General features: G+C 41.9%; 1 protein-coding gene across 3 annotated transcripts in view; it reads left to right on the forward strand.

Annotated features, from left to right (window-relative positions):
- The window catches only part of pja2 (praja ring finger ubiquitin ligase 2), a 115,878-nt gene extending 106,180 nt beyond the window's left edge, over window positions 1-9,698 (forward strand). For all 3 annotated transcript variants that reach the window (XM_085987466.1, XM_085987473.1, XM_085987482.1), the window contains 3 exons: window positions 3,644-3,758; window positions 5,093-5,208; window positions 8,443-9,698. In XM_085987466.1, coding sequence (XP_085843592.1) covers window positions 3,644-3,758; window positions 5,093-5,208; window positions 8,443-8,571 — 360 coding nt within the window. In that variant the 3' untranslated portion in view covers window positions 8,572-9,698. The remainder of the gene's footprint in view (window positions 1-3,643; window positions 3,759-5,092; window positions 5,209-8,442) is intronic.
- The last annotated feature ends 8,097 nt before the right edge of the window (window positions 9,699-17,795 follow it).

Raw genomic sequence — 17,795 nt, forward strand, 5'->3', positions numbered from 1 at the left:
TTAGAGGTAGAAGTAGGCAGTCTTTGTGATAAGAGAGGATACAGTGTCAGAATTATAACTCTGGGTGGAATAAGACACCTGAGGTTGCAACAGTTTGATTCAGCCTGAGACAGTGGTCAGAAAAGAGTCAGCAAGTTTTTGGCGGGACTGAAGACGATGGTTTCGGTCCTCCCAATGTTTATCTGGAGGAAATTGTGGCTAATCCAAGACTGAATGTTGGACACGCAGTCTGACAACACAGGCGGATGGCTTGAGCGTCATCAGTGGACATGTAGAAGTTAACCCCATGTCTGGGGGGGTAATGTTGCCAGGAGTGAGCATTTTAGATGAGGAAGAGCAGGGAGCAAAAGATGGATTTCTGGGATATTCCAGAGGTAACCAGTGTAGGGGTGGAAAGAGAAGGCATTGGTAAAGATGTTCTGGCTATGATTAGATAGGTAAGAGTGGAACCAGGCGAGGACAGCTGCATAACAAAAGGGAGGCATTGGAGGAGGATAGTGTGGTCGCCCATGTCAAAGGCTGCAGAGAGGTCGAGGATGGATATTGTACATGGTCACGATCACAGAGAATGTCATTCCTGCTTTTGGTCAGAGCCGTTTTAGGATTGAGGGGCAGAAGCCTAATTGGTAGGATTCAAGCATGGATTGCAGGAGAGCTATACTTGGATCTGAGAAGCAACAGGTCATTAAAGTATTTTGGAGAGTGAAGAGGTTGGAGCTGGCGGCAGTAGTTTGCAAGGACAGAATGGTCGAGGAGGGGTGAAGATGATGGTGGTTTTGAAAAGGAAGGGGACTATGGCTGAAGAGCAAGAACCATTGATAATATCAGCTAGCATGGGGGCTCTGAAGAGAAGTTGGAAGGTCAGTAATTTAGTGGAAATGGAGTCTAGCGGGCAGGAGGTGGGTCTCGGACGAGGTGAGCTTGGAAAAGGCATGGAGAATGGAAGAGAAACTAGAGAGAGATCAGGGTTTAGAGCTACAGTAGGGAGAGCCTTTGGCGTGTTTGGTTCGGTGGACAAGGGAATGGGGTAAGCAGCAGAATGGGTGGTTTCCGTCTAGGTGACTCAGAACTCTGAGCTCCTCGCATTTGTTGTTATGAGGGTGGAGGAGGTAGGGAAGAGGGATTTAAGGATGTGGTTGATGGTGGCAATAGAAACCAGATATTTTTGCTCTCCAGAATTGAGTTGTCGATGGTTTTGGCAGAGAGTGAGGCCCGGTAGAACTTGATATTCACCAGCCCAGATCTGATGATGGATGGCGGCCACCACCATCATTTAAGAGCATATAAAGTCACCATACCATCAAATTGTGGTTCCACCATTTGGAAATGTAGAGCTTCATCAGCAGTTGTTTGCCTCTTTGTATTCCAATCATGATGGGCACTGAATCCTGGATTTTTGAGCTGGTTTTCTCATAGGTTCCAGGTAGCTCCTTTCAGTAGCTGTTGTCCCAGGTTTGTGCTTCCTCATCATCTGCAATAACTGGTGGGAGGACTTATGCAGGACAACTGGCAATGTGCCACCCACCTTGATGTTTATGTCCAAGCAGTGTTGCACACCAACTATTTAATCTAGGTCTTTGTGAGTGACTTTGGCAAAGAGCCATGCCCACCATGAAGCTAAATTTCCTTCCATGTTTGAGTGATATGATTGTGTAGGCTAGAGCTCTCCCTCCAGAAAAGGGTCCTCCCTTTGCCACAAGTGTACCATGCAACTTGTTCCTGGAGCTTGCACTTGGGCCAAAGGAAGCACTTCCATTGTATACCTAGGAGGTCTGAACCATAAAGAAAAACTGGAGATATATCCTGTATTCCACAAGCTTAACGTGCATTGGAATTTTTTGCTTTCATTGATCTTTCTCATCTTTCTTCAAATTGTCCTTTGCACCTTTTCAGCATATCCAGAATAAAGTAGCATTCATAGTACCTCAGGATACCAATAAGAATCAACAGTTGAGATTCTTCCAAGCTGTAATTCTGATAGCCCCTCTTGAGCCATGCAAAGCTGTAATACTGCACTTGGAGGCATCCATGCCATATCGCATTGGTTAACCCATTGTTCAGCACCGTGAATAGAGCACAATACTTACTCTGGGGAAAGGAGCACCCAATTTCTTTTCAAAAACAGACACTTTTTGAGATCATCCCTTAAAATACCATCCAACACACCATTGATCGAGGCATCAAACCAGATAGTTGACCTTGCCTGACTCCTCTATGCTTTCATATGTCTTGGAGTTGGAACATGTATCTTGGATAAAACCTGAGATTTAGCCAAGTGAATCCATAGCTTCCAACTTTTTTATGAAAGCCTTATGAGAATCAATGAAAGCAGTGTAGGTATGCCTAAGATGTTTCACAATTTCTTTCAAAATTAACACTTACCCTACACATTCCTCAAGATCAGAATCCAGTCTTTATCTTGCATTACTCCATAGGCCTCCAAAGCAACCAATATATATATACCACAGCAACCTGAAAGCTTTTAAAAGCTATGGATAGTGAGATTCCTCTATAGTTTGTTGGTCTCACCATGATCCAACTTCTTGTACATAAAAACTACATCTACTCTCTGCACTATCGAGGGTCTGCTTGCTTCAAACTGAATCATATTACCCAGCCTTAGAAAGATACATCCAAGGCAAGTCAAAGGTGCCTGGCACATGACCTCCAAGACCATTGCCACTATCCCGGTCTTAGCAAGAGCGGCTTTTAGGAATTTGGCATGAATACACTTTATGCCTGCCACCTTACCAGGATTTAAGCAATGCAATGTGGAGTCCATTCCGTTCCAGCAAACTAGTTTATTAAGAAGCCTATTCTGCGTAGTAGACTTCAGACACACTTCCAACTCTCATGCAGGTAGTTCTTTATTGTGGCCTGTTAGGCCTGATTATAAACCAGTATAATGCTCTTCCCAGACTCCAAGGATGGTCTTGGGTTTGTTGGAGAGCATTGGATTTATCAAGTCATTGCCACTAGCCCAGAGGAACACTTTCAAGCATGATTGACAATAGACTTTAACCAGCAGAAAAACATTTTGGGAACAGTTTTGTGCAATTGTGATCAGATGAGCACAACCCACTGATCCTGTTTCATCTCCCTAGAGGCCTCACGCTGCATCATCATGCATCTTAACAGGTGCTCTTAATTGCTCTGGCGGCTTCAAATACTGACTTACAGACCTCTGATTCTGTCTTACAGCTCTCTTTGCTTGGTTTATGTGCCCAAAATAGAATTATCCACAGAGCAAAAGAGATTTGTGTGAAACTTGAAGTTAAGGGAATATGGGAAGGGATTAATAAATGTTACTCGTGTAAGTTTTTTCTGCCCTACCCCACGATGTGAAATATTTAGCCTCTGCTTGTTGGTGTGCAGTCTGATGGTGCCACTGAGATAAGGAATTTGCTGTAATTGTAATCATAAATTTGCATCCTTTGACTCTAATGCAGCATATTGATACAAACTAAATGTGGTGGTTCAACCTTTTAGGTACAGTGCCCAAACAATGCAGTTGGAGTTCCTTTGTACCTGATTCAATGGTGCTTATGCTAGGTGTGTGTGTGGTGTGTGTGTAAAAATATATGCTAACTAAAATGTTTTAATTTCCTGAATGTTTCAATTTTAAATGTGTTTTTATTGAAAGGCTGCTTTGGCACATCTCGAGTCTCTGGCCATAGATGGGGAGCAAGCGCCACCTCCAGCTCCCAAGGAAACAATTGAATGCTTACCACAAGTTGCAATCACTGAGGAGCACAATGGTAAGTCATATAACTGTTAATGCAGATATTGCTGGTATCGTATTATTAGATTGGTGTTTTTCTCAAATTTAGGGTTTAATTTTGGTCTGTTAAATGCATTGAGTAGGCCCTGGTACCATCTTGAAAGAACCAATAAAGTCATACAATGGGAATTTCCTCACAGCTGGTCTTGCTCCGTCACCAGAAGTGCAGTGGAACTCCAGTTGACCATTTAGATTGTAATTTGATACTGCAAATGTCTGCCTTGCCTTACTTCAGAAAATAAATTGAGCAAAAAGAGATTTAATCCCTTTTGTGGGCTGAATTAGCTGATCCTTTGCAATGGCAGCATTGCAGTTGTCCTCTAGAATATGTCTTGCATACAATATAAGAGGGCCACATAAATGATATGGTCCCTGTCTAATGCCAAAATCTTAGCTACTGCCTTAACAACTCCACCTGTTCACACCCTCTTGTTCTCAACATTGAACTGTACTCAAAAACATTTTTTTTAAAAATAAGGGAGACTACCCAATGTTGATTTTTTTTTTTCATTTGTTCTTGTATTGTGGGTAACACTGGCAAGGCCACCTTTAATTGCTATCCCTAGTTGTCCCAAGAAGGTTGTGGTGGGTTGCCTTAAACCGCTGTAATCCATCTGGTGATGGTGCTCCCACGATTGTGTAGGGTGGGGAATTTCGGAATTCTGATCCAGCATCGATGAGGAAATGGTAATATTCTCCAGGTTGGTCTGACTTGGAGGTAATGGTGATCCCACAACATTGCTGCTCTTGTTCTTCTTGGTGGTAGAGGTTGCAGAGGATGGAGGTGCTGTCAAAAAAACATTGGATAAATTTAACATGAGGTGTTTACAGAATAACAATGTTTTATCTTCAATAAGAAAAATTGCTAATCCAGCGTCATTCTAACTGAATGCTTAATTTCTAATCAGACTGGTTATTGCTCAGATGTATGACCACCTTGTACCATTTTCCCCTTTTCTCAAACTGGGTGCTGGCTGCAGTTCCGTGCATAAGAGAAGCCTCCTATATTTGAATGGGAGAAAAGGATTTTAACGTGCATCTTGCTAACCGGCTGCGTAGTGTTCAATATCCTGAAAGAAAAAATAAAACCAGAGCTAATTTGTAGAGACTAAGCAATATTATTCCTATAGTTTGAAAGAAATGATAGAATATTAATGTATTAAGACCTTCTAAATGCATTGTCATTACCTGTTAGTCACTTTAAAAAAATAAAAAAAAGTTGATTTTTTTTTAAAATTTAGAATCAAAATCGTACAATCTTGTTTTGGATCTGTGTTGTAATGTATGGGCATTCTACTATTGATCCTCCAGGCCTGGAGCAATCCTGTGCCATCTGTTGCAGTGAATATGTGAAAGAAGAGTTGGTGACGGAGTTACCATGTCACCATCTATTTCATAGACCATGTGTGACCCTCTGGTTACAGAAGGTATGTACTTCTGATCTAAACTCCCCTCCATTTGTTTAAAAAACTTTCCTGCAAGCAAAATACTAATGTTCAGGAATTTTAAGCAATGTGATTGCCTCTGGCCAACAATTCAAAAAAAGTTGTTACTATTTTCTTTCATATCTTTGTAATCTGTAAACCTAATGTTTAAAATATAAAACAACAACAACTTGCATTTATATATTGCCTTTAACATAGTAAAATGTCCCAAGGTGCTTCACAGGAGCATTATCAAACAAAATTTGACACCCAATCACAAAAATAGATATTGGGGCAGATGGCCAAAAGCTTGGTCAAAGAGGTAGGTTTTAAGGAGCGTCTTAAAGGAGGAGGGAGAGGTTTAGGGAAGAATTCCTGAGCTTAGGGCCTTGGCAGCTGAAGGCATGGCTGCCAATCGTGGAGTGATTAAAATTGGGGATGCGCAAGAGGCCAGAATTGGAGAAGCGCAGATATCTTGGAGGGTTGTAGGGCTGGAGGAGGTTACAGAGATAGGGAGGGGTGAGGTCGTGGAGGGATTTGAAAATCGGGATGAGTGTTTTAAAATCAAGATGTTGCTCAACTGGGAGCCAATGTAGGTCAGCGAGTATGGGGCGATGGGTGAACGGGACTTGGTGCGAGTTAGGATACGGGCCGCAGAGTTTTGGATGTGCTCAAGTTTCTGGCGGGTGGGAGGCTGGCCAGGAGTGTGTTGGAATAGTCAAGTCTGGAGGTAACAAAGGCATGGATGAGGGTTTCAGCAGCAGATTGGCTGAGGCGGAGTGGAGTCAGACGATGTTACTGAGGTGGAAGTAGGCGATCTTAGTGATGGTGCGGATATCTGGTCAGAAGCTTATTTCAGGGTCAAATACAACACCAAGGTTGCAAACAGTCTGTTTCAGCCTTGGACAGTTGCCAGGGAGAGGGATAGAGTCGTTGGTTAGGAAACGGAGTTTGTGGTGGGATCCGAAGACAATAAAAATTTTACGGGGAAAGCCAAAAGGCCTCACTTACTATATGCCCCTAAAACCACCAGTAAATTTAAGAATTATTAGTACATAAACCTTGCTACATAACGTCAGTTTAATCAGGTAAGTCAGTTAATGAGCATTAACTCTAAACTATAACCAACTGGTTGCTACTGTTATAAGTTTAGGTGTTTGCTTTAAATATCCTCACAGGTACAGCAGTTCTAGTCACTCCTGTAAGCAGTCTGAGTGTCTTATCTTAAGGGGTGCACCCATACTTTCCAATCTGTAACTGATATTACAATAATATCCCTTGTGATGTGTGAATAACATGAATATTCATTGCACATGTGCTTCTTCAAATTCTCCAAAAGCTGACCGAGCAAACACATGATGGGATGAGACCAGATACTCAATGTTAGGCTGCTTTATTTCACAGCGAGTGAACGCTGATTAACAGCTGTGATCCGATTCACTTCGTTCAATCAGTACCTGTGCAACTTATTTTTGCATAATAATACAATAAAATGAATACGGTATGCTTCCCCATATCAATGAGTCATCTGGCTTGACTTAAAATAATTTCTAACTAGTCTTCTGTGTTCTAAACGTCTCTCAACCTTTGCTGGGCTACTGTTTTTTTTTAAAAACTGACTGCCTTCATAGCTTTTTCTGTCTTTGTTGGACCTAACTGACTGTACCTGTGTGTTACTCTTTTTATAAATAAAAAAAATATCTCCCTCTATTGACTACTGGAAGGGAAGTCCTGCCAGACCCCTGTCAAATGGTCACGATAAGAGACTTCCCAAAACCAGGAGTGTGAGACGTTTATTGATTATAGAGATAAGCTAATAAATTGCTTATTGTTTACAGTCTTGGGGAAAACAGCTTCATTAGCATATTGACAATCTTTCCCCTAGATGCCCTTTTTTCTTAACTTGTGTGAATACGCCTTGCTTTAAAAACCCAACATTAATAGTAAGTCTAAAGCAAAATACTGTGGATGCTGGAAATCTGAAATAAAAACAGGATATGCTGGAAACACTCAGCAAGTCGAGCCGCATCTGTGGAGGGCAGTGAATTCAACACTAAAAAGCAAAATACTGCGGATGCTGGAAATCTGAAACAGATGCTTGCTGCCTGATCTGCTGAGTGTTTCCAGCATTTCCTGTTTTTATATTAATGGTAACTCTCTCCAAATCCTTATTGTGGAAAAATGGTCAGAAAATCCTGAAATGTAACTGCTTACTAACTATTACCAACACACTTACCAACTATTATTTCAATGAACAGAGCATAAGACCCTGATTTAATTGGCCATTTTCATAGAAAATACACTCAATGATTGTATTGCTACGTTTTACTGTGTATTGAAAGAACTTGATTCTGCTGTGGGTATGAAAATACTTCTGTTACGCTTGAGGTCTTAAATGCTGCAGAGTTGGAGTTGGGACTTGTATGCAACAGAGTAGGGGGGACATTACCAGACCAAGGTAGTAATGGCACTGAACATTTCTTGAGGGGCAGTCTCCCTAGGTATGCTCCTTCCCATATACGATGACAGCAATTCATATTTGTATATGAAAGCTTAACCTTTTTAAAAAAAATAAAAAAATTAAAAAAAATAAAAATAAACAGACTGCAGTTAATTTAATATTTTAATTCTTGACAGAGAAGTCAGGCTGGATACTGCCAACAATGTTTGTTTATAGTTGGCAATTAAGTGGTACTTGGGTAGCCTGGAATAACTGGTCTTCAGATCTTTTTACCTGTCTTTTGAGAAGCTCCTGGCCTTTCATCTACATCTCCCCACAATTATGTGCATCCCAGCACTTCTTAGCAAAGCACATTGAAATTTCATTGGTATTTCTTTAAATATTCATGTTAAGGAAATAGCCATCCACTTTCAAAAATTTGAGGGCTGATTGTACAAATGCCAATTACCAATGGGGAAACCTGCTTGCCAACCAGACACCTGTCCAGTAACCAGGTTCTCCATTGAAAGTGTGCATTCATAAGATCATCTGTTGAATTTCTGTACAGATTATTTCAATTTACAGTATTTACATATTACTACAAGCCACTACAAGAATTTCTAATAACTTCAGAGCACCACTACTGTAGGAATTTACAGAAGTTCAAATTCTATGGGCTTGTCTTTTTCTTATTCAGTGCTAACATAAATGTTCTTCAATCAGTCCTGACTGTAAACTGCGTGAAAAGAGTAGAAGAGGGGCTTGGCTTTGTTGACTGATTACTTGTTCTTTTTCAGTCTGGGACATGTCCTGTATGTCGTCACATTCTTGCGTCGACACTTCCAGAAGCTGCTGCTGCTACTACTGCATTTTTATCAGAACCAGGGACCCCGCCTTCTACTCGTGATGGTCCAGCAATCCGATGAAGCCAAAATTTGCCCAATGAATGTGAAAGGGAACTGCACTATTTAAATAGGAGCAGAAAGTATGAAAAATGTGTGTGATTTTGCTTGTAGGCTTATTTTGTTAAAGGCTAACAAAACTGTCTTACTACTGGTGAGGTGTTTAATTCTGCATTATAATTATATGTAAAAAACTTCATTAATGGTTGTATTTTTGTGACCGAAAATTAGACTTTTTGTTGCTGTTAATATTTGGGGGGATTTATGATGTGTTTGATTTATTTCTCTGTTTAAATGAAATTCTAATATGCATTTTGGTTTTTAAAAAATTATCATGTATTTTGATGCTGATATCAGTATTTGCACAAGAGAGCTTAGGGCACAAATGTAACTTAATTCTAAGGTTTTTTGTTTTGTTTAATGCAGTAACGCACTGCCTTTACATAGGGTGATGGAGCGTGAGGAAGTTGTCTTAATTCCATGGGATAAAAAAGTTTAGTTTCTTTCAATGTGACCAGCACAGTGACCATAAACGAAGACATCATCTGATATCACAACAGTATTGAGATTTGTTTCAACTCCAATAAACTGCATTATTAAAATTGCAAGCTCTGTCATACTGTTTAAATGAAATAAAATGTTATTCTGAACTCAAAACCCTGAGGAGAGAAATATTCTCAACATTTAAACTGAAACATTTTTTAAAAGATTTTGTATTGGGTAGCTATACAGCACTAATATTTGATGACAGTTTTTTAAAATTAAGAATCCTTTGAATGCTCTTCCACATTCTGTATGTGAGACCACTGCCACATGATCCACACATCACTGAATGTGGTAGTGTTGAATTATAGTGAAGTTACTGATCAGAATTGCATACAGGGAATCTGCTTACTTGGTAAGTCAGAAATAAAAAGCTTGGTTTATAAACTTTTGTTTAAACTGTGCATCTTTGGAGAAAACAGTGCAGTGACTTATTGCTAGAATCTAATTTCCCAAAAGCAGAAATATTATGTGGGAATGTTCTTTAGAAAATATTGATGACTGGCTTTTTAAAGGCATAAGTTAACATTTTCAATATTTTAAATAATGTGTATTATTCACAAAACCCTGAAATGGAAGCAATGGGATTAAAATTAGTGACTTTTAAAGACCTACTTTATTTTGATCTAATTATACTGTGTTATTTACATCTAATTATACAGGTTGTCAGAAGTGCCAAGAAGCGGATTTGTACAGTAGTGGAAATTGTGCAGTTTGTGTGTTGGGCAGCTAGTATCTTTCCTTTACAAAATGTCAAAAGGGAGCAAGTCTAACAATGATGCATTTTATTAAAATGACTGTCTTTGATTACCCTCAGTTTAGTGTTTATGGAAAAAGAATCTACGGTTGAATTTTTTTTCATTCACTCTCAGGATGTGGGCGTCACTTATTGCCCATTCCTAGTTGCCTTGACCTTGAGCAGCTTGCTAGGTCACTTAAGAGGGCAGCTAAGAGCTAACCATGTTAGTGTAGGATTAGAGGCACATATATGCCAGACCGGGTAAGGACAGCATGTTTCCTTAAAGGACATTTGTGAACCAATTGCGTTTAATTTTTTTTTTAATTTAAGCATACCAAGAGATGCACAAAGGCCAATATAGTTGCATAAGAAAAGCACCATGTTTTCTGGTTTGTTTTGAACCAATTTCACCATATCTCTTGATTTAATTCATCCCCGTATTGAAAGTGTCCAAATGTAGAAAAATTACTACAATATTTATATACGGAGAAGAATTGGAAAACGAGAATTCATGCATAGGCTAAATAATACTTTAAAATAAATTTAATCCTGTAGCTGGTATTTTGTATTTTAAATTTTGGTTGTGATTGTAGTTAACAATTGAGGAAAAACTTGCCTTTAGCTATAACTATTCAACTAGATGTTTTTCATTGGAGCTTAGTGACTTGAGCTGTGAGAAAATTAGAGTACAAACATGAGTAGATTTTCCAAGTCACTGCCCATTACCAGCATGTATCGGAAAATCACGAGCGGCATGCCTATAATTTTCAGATATTTGTTGGCGATGGAAAAGGACTTTGAATACCTACCCCATAAATTTTCCCTCCTTCATTAATCATCCACCTACGATTAGGAAAGTCCTTTCATTTCAAAATAGTAAATCACTTTGAAATATCGTGCCCCTTTAAAATATCACACCGATTCTCAGTTGCACTCTCTGGATCCTGTGCTGAATCCTCTGTTTTTTCCGAGTCATGTAGGATATTTACTTGCGTGTAAATATGCAACAGGGACATTTTAATTTTCAGTGCATTGTAATCTAGGATCGGAATTATTTTAAGTAGACTAGAAGAGAAGTCAGTGGGTGGAGTTTCAGCAGGATTCAACTTCCGCCTGCCTCTCTGGATCCGCTCAACCTTGACTTAATTTCCAAAACCTGGGCGATTCCCTCTGTTGAGGGAGTTTGCCAGTGCAAGGGTTGAAAATGCTGCAGCAGAAGAGAGTGAGGGACCTTTAAAGGGGCAGAAACATCCCGAAGGTAGCAGCAAGGCTAAGACTGAAGCCTTCAGCAGTTAAGTGCTGGGCCTGACTTGGAGGAGGAGGAGGAGGAGGAGGAGGAGGAGTACAAGGGGACCTTGGATCCTTTGCTGCTTCTACATGGCAGCCCTGAGAAGCAATGGTAGTTGAGGTAAAGAAGGAGCTTTGAGGGATTGTGGAACTGGTAGCAGAGCCTTCAGTCCCCTGGGTCTGGCTCTGTAAACTTCTGTCCTTCTTAAAGAAATCTCACAACCCATCCCTTTGACTAAGTTTTTAGTCACACCCCTCAATTTTACACCTATCTGGAAAGAGCGGTGAGACATTTTCTACATTAAAAATGCTGCATAAATGAAAGTTGTTGTTGACGACTGGGTTATACTCCAGAGCTGAATAGTGTAATATAACTCAAATATAGTGACAGTCCATAAATGGAGGAAGGATGACAATCCATTGTTATGTGACTTAGCCTTAAATACTTGACCTTTAATGGTCCTGATTGCTCCAGTTAATATAATTAAGAGTATCAACCTCACCAACTCCTTTCCAATTCAGTATCTTAGGATACCAGAAGTGCAAACAAAATAATTTGCAATATTGTGACATATCTCCAGTTGACTGCTACTGGACACCTTTGGAAACAATTGACAACTGATGCCCCATATTACATCTGTAATCTCATAGTTCAGTTTCTTCATACCTCACAAAGATGAATTAGCTCAGGGCCCATAGAATGCAATATTTATTTTGGCTATGAACCTAGCCTGTCTTCACAAATTGAATCAGTAAAACATGACTTTTTGAGGCATTCACCATGGATCCCCAGTCTGAAAAGAAAATGAAATCCGTCCCATACATTATCAAATGATACATCTGGGAATTGGCTAGCAGCCATAGGTCTAAAGATACATATTTTCTCATTGCAAGTTATATAATCTATGGAACTATAGAATATTACAGCATAGAAACAGCCCATCCAGCCCAAGTCTGCAATGGTCTTTTTCTCTACGTGATCCACCTAGCCTAATCCCACTCTCCATCTTCTTCCTCATACTCTTCAATATTCATATTTTTCAAGCAACTATCTAACTCTTTTTTAGAAGAACTTAAGAACTCTGCTTTAACAATGAAGGCCTAATCAGTGATTTATAAAGTTCTGGCATGATCTCTTTGCTTTTATATTCTATGCCTCTATTTATAAAACCAAGTAACCCAAATTATTTTTAACCACCTTATCAACTTGACCTGCACCTTTTAAGGGTTTGTGTATAGGGACACTAAGGTCTCTCTGCTCATCTACACTTTTCAGAATTGTGCCTTTTTATATTATAAAAGTATTCCAATGCTGGAGCACTCAAAGACCCTGGTAAGAAGGCCCTATTCAGCCTGCGCCTCACAAACAACCTGCCTACTCCCAGTGATGCAGAGTCACAGTGTCCACAGCGCCTGTTCTGCACTCAAGGCCTCCATAATCAGCACCTGTGAAGAGACGCTCAGTCACTCGATCAGGGAACACGAAGACTGGTTCGACGAGAACGACCAGGAGCTAATAAACCACAAGTGCAAGGCATTCCTGATCTGGAAACAGCAACAGAACTCGAGGGCAAGAAAGCAGCTCTACAGACGCCTGAAGGCCGAGGTCCAACAACAAGCTCGTGAACTAAAGAACAGATGGTGGGTGGAGAAAGCACAGGAGATCCAGCAGCTAGCCGACAACCATGATGTGCATGGATTCTTTAGCGCAGTCAAGACCATTTACGGCCCAAGGCCCTACCCCACTGCGGGCCAAGAATGGAGAGGTATTCATCAAGGACAAAGAGGCAGTCGGTGCCCGCTGGAAGGAGCACTTCGAAGATCTCCTTAACCGAGACTCTGTCTTCGACGCGAGTGTCCTCAACTCCATCCCACAGCATGCTACCCGCCACCATCTCGGCACAACCCCAGCCCGGCATGAGGTTGAAAAAGCCATCCGACAACTGAAGAACAACAAGGCCTCGGGAGCCGATGGGATCCCCACCGAGGCACTAAAGCATAGCAGAGAAGCACTACTGGCGCGAATTCATGAACTCATTTCTCTTATCTGGAAGGAAGAGAGCATGCCAGGGGAGCTCGGAGACACCGTAATTGTGACCATCTTCAAGAAAGGTGACAAGTCCGATTGCGGTAATTACAGAGGAGTCTCCCTGCTGTCTGCTACAGGGAAAGTCATCGCAAGAATCCTCCTCAATCACCTCCCAGTGGCCAAAGAGCTCTTCCCAGAGTCACAATGCAGATTCCGCCCATTATGGGGCACAATGGACATGATCTTCACTGCATGTCAATTACAAGAGAAACGAAGGGAACAGCACCAACCGCTGTACATGGCCTTCTTTGATCTCACAAAGGCCTTTGACACTGTCAACCGTGAGGGATTATGGAGTGTCCTCAAATTCGGCTGCCCTCAAAAGTTTGTCCCCATCCTCTGCCTGCTTCACGATGACATGCAAGCCGTGATCCTGACCAATGGTTCCACCACAGACCCAATCAATTCACATACAAACCAGGGTCAAGCAAGGCTGTGTCATCGCACCAACGCTCTTCTCGATCTTGCTGCAATGCTCCATCTCACCCTCAGTAAGCTCCCTGCTGGAGTGGAGCTAATTTACAGAACAAACGGGAAACTGTTCAACCTCCGTCGCCTCGAGTCCAGATCCAAGATCGTCCCATCCTCTGTCGTCGAATTACAGTATGCAGACGACGCTTGCGTCTGCGCTCACTCAGAGGTCGAACTCCAAACCATCGTCAACACCTTCACCGAAGCATATGAGAGCATAGGCCTTGCACTAAACATCCGTAGGACAAAGGTCCTCTACCAACTTGCCCCCACCACACAGTACTGCCCCCCGATTATCAAAATTCACGACAAGGCCTTGGACAATGTGGACCACTTTCCATAACTCGGGAGCCTACAGTCAACAAGGGCAGATGTCGATAATGAAGTCCAACACCACCTTCAGTGCAGCCTTCGGTCGCCTGAGGAAGTGAGTGTTTGAAGACCAGGACCTCAAACCCGGCACTAAGCTCATGGTCTACAGAGCAGCAGTGATACCTGCCCTCCTGTATGCCTCAGAGACATGGACCATGTACAGCAGGCACCTCAAAGCACTGGAGAGGTACCACCAATGCTGCCTCCGTAAGATCCTGCAAATTCATTGGCAGGATAGATGCACCAACCTCAGTGTTCTTGCTCAAGCCAACATCCCCAGCATCAAAGCTTTGACCACGCTCCATCAGCGCCGATGGACGGGTCACATCGTCCGCATACCCGATACGAGACTCCCAAAACAAGCACTCTGCTCGGAGCTCCGGCACGGCAAGAGAGCCCCCACGTGGGCAGAGGAAACGCTTCAAGGACACCCTCAAAGCCTCCTTGAAAATGTGCAACATCCCCACTGACACCTGGGAATCCCTGGCCCAAGACCGCACAAAGTGGAGGCGAAGCATCCGAGAAGGCGCTGAACACCTCGAATATCTTCGCCGGGAGCAAGCGGAAGCCAAGCGCAAGGAGCGCACGTCAACCCAAGCACCCCACCCACTCGCCCCTTCAACCACCGTCTGCCCCACCTGTGATAGAGACTGTAGGTCCCACATTGGACTCATCAGTCACCTGAGAACTCATTTTTAATGTGGAAGCAAGTCATCCTCAGTTCCGAGGGACTGCCTAAGAAGATGATGATACTGGTTTTCCATATTAGTCCTCCCAAAGTGCATCACTTCACACTTCTCGGCATTGAACTCCATCTGCCCTGATTCTGCCTATTTCACCATCCTGTCTATGTCATCCTGAAGTCTACAACTATCCTCATCACTATCTACTACATTACCCAAGTTCAGTGTCATTCGCAAACTTTATAATGCTGCTCCCTACACCCGAATCTAGGTCGTTTGTAAAAATTGAAAAGAGTAATGGACCCAAAACTGACCTTTGGGGAACACCATTGAAAACCACCACCCAGTCTGAAAAACATCCATCCACTACCACCCTCTGCTTCCTGTCACTGAGCCATTTCATATCCATGCCACCACTTTCCCCTTAATTCCATGGGCTTCCATCTTCTTCACAAGCCTGTGGAGCACTTTGTTGAACGTCTTCTGAAAATCCATATATACAACATCTACGGCACTACCATGATCAATCTTCTCTATTACCTCATCAAAGAATTCAATTAAGTTAGATGGACACTATTTGCTTTAACATGCTGGCTCTCTTTGATTAGCCCATGATTTTCCAAATGAAAGCGTATTTTGTCCCCTGATTAATGTTTTCCAATACCTTCCCCTCCACCGCTGTTAGGCTGTCTGAGCTGTAGTTATAATAGCATCTGTCTGAGGCTGAACCAGACTATTCACAACCTTGGTCTCATATTTGACCTTGAAATGAACTTCGGACCACATCCGCGCCATAACTAAGACTGCCTATTTCCACCACTGTAACACTGCCCGACTCCACCCTGCCTCAGCTCATCTGCTGCTGAAACCCTCATCCATGCCTTTGTTACCTCTAGACTTGACTTTTCCAGTGCACTCCAGGCTGGCCTCCCACATTCTACCCTGCGGTTAAAGATCCTATGTAAATGCAACCTTTAAATAAAAAGCAAAAACTATAAATGTTGGAAATCGGAAACACTCAAGGCGGTCAGGTAGCATCAGAGTTTCACCCCTTATTCTTCTCGGCTCCAGTGATCAAGCCCAAACATCTCAAGTCTTAATAACTGCAATCCCTCATCACTGGCAATTGTCGCTTAACTACGGTCTTGTACAAGTTCAGCATTACTGCCTTGCTTTTGTATTCTATGCTTCCAGATGCAAAACCAAAGATGCCTTTTTTATGGCCTTATCTACTTCACACTGCACCTTTCCTCTATTGTCCAGCTTGGAGGGACTGCTCTTACTTGATTCCACATTTACCTACCTGGTCATAACCAGAGGATTTCTACTAATGACTTCTCTTCCCACACCTACATCGTGACCTCAACAGTCCTCCAAGAATCCATCCTTGGCACCTTCTTCCTCATCTATATGCTGCCACTTGGAGACATCATCCACAGAATTCGGTCAGTTTCCATATATACACTGATAGCACCGAGCTGTTCTTCACCACCTCTCTCGATGACTCAATTGCTTCTGTACTGTCAGGCCGCTTGTCTAACATTCAGTCTTGGATGATTCGCAACTTCTTCCAGCTATATATTGGAAAGTCTGAAACCATTATTTTCAACTCTGACCACAAAATCTATACTTTTAGGAGTGTAAGAACATAGGAATTGCTAGATGAAAAAAGACCATGGTCCATCTAGTTCGCCTTCTACCATCCTGGTAGTCGCATAATACAATGATAATGGAGTTGTTGACTAATCATAGCAAATAATCTCTCTCAAAACAGACCCAGACATGACAAAAGAAAAACCCCACTGGTGAAGAGCTTTGGGAATCATAGGTCCAAAGTCACCTGTTCCTCCCAATCATAGAAACATAGAAGATAGGAGCAGGAGTAGGCCATTCGGCCCTTCGAGCCTGCTCCGCCATTCAATGAGGTCATGGCTGATCATCCAAATTCAGTACCCTGTCCCTGCCTTCTCCCCATATCCCTTGATCCCTTTAGCCTCAAGAAATATATCCAACTCTTTCTTGCCACTTACCACGTCATATCTCAAATTACTCGTATACTGTAACCCAAAATGTTATTTTCTAAGAGAAATATATCTAATTTGCATTTGAGTTAATCAATACTAACTCCTTCCACCATCTCCCTAGGGGGCCTGTTCCGCAGATTGAGAACTCGCCTACTGAAATATTCTGCAGGTTAGTTTTGAATTCCCTCTTCAAGCGCAGGCCGTGTCCTCTGGTTCTGGACAAGGTGAAATAGGCTTACATCTATAGAACCATAGAAATTTACAGCACAGAAGGAGACAATTTGGCCCGCTTGTCTGTGCCAGCTCTTTGCCTGGGCCATCTAAATCGAATCCCACTACCCTGCTCTCCCCCATAGTCCTGTATCTTTGTCTGCTTAAAATATTTATCCAGTTTTCCCAATGGTCTCTGCCTAATCTATTCCCAGTGGCAATCCTCCACATAAAGAAATCTTTCCTAACCGTACAGTTTAAATTTCATCACTGACTCTGCAAGCAGAGGAAATAGACTCCCCATCAAAACCATTCATCATTTTATAAATCTGTATTAAATTTTCTTTGAGCCTTCACTGCTCCAGTGAAAGTAGTCCTACGCCAGGATTTGCAACTTTGGCAGGGGTGTAAATAAAGGCAGTAGCCCAGGTATACACTTTTGCCCGATTTTCCTTTCCATTGAAGTGGAACGTTTCATCCCTAGTATTTCAAATTTCTCCTCATAACTATTGTTATCATCCTGGTGTGGCTACATTGTACACTCTATGGCTTTAATGCCCTTTCTATAATGGTACACCCAAAACTGTACACAGTACCTTGGCCTAATCAATGTTTTGTACAAACTTATCATTGTTTTTTCCACTCTTATACTCTGTCCCTATTTAGAAAACCAAATGCTGTTGACCTTTTTTATGGTTTCGTCAACCTGCACACACGTTTTCAGGGAATTAAGTACACATCCCTTTATCAAAATGGACACTTCTTCAAAAAAATGTTATTATTTGTTCTTGGGATATGAGTGAGGCTGGCATGGCAGAATTTATTAGCCA

This window comes from Somniosus microcephalus, chromosome 1 (genome assembly GCF_052327205.1).
Source record: "Somniosus microcephalus isolate GS21.2 chromosome 1, FLI_Smic_1.0, whole genome shotgun sequence".
Taxonomy (NCBI): Eukaryota; Metazoa; Chordata; class Chondrichthyes; order Squaliformes; family Somniosidae; genus Somniosus; species Somniosus microcephalus.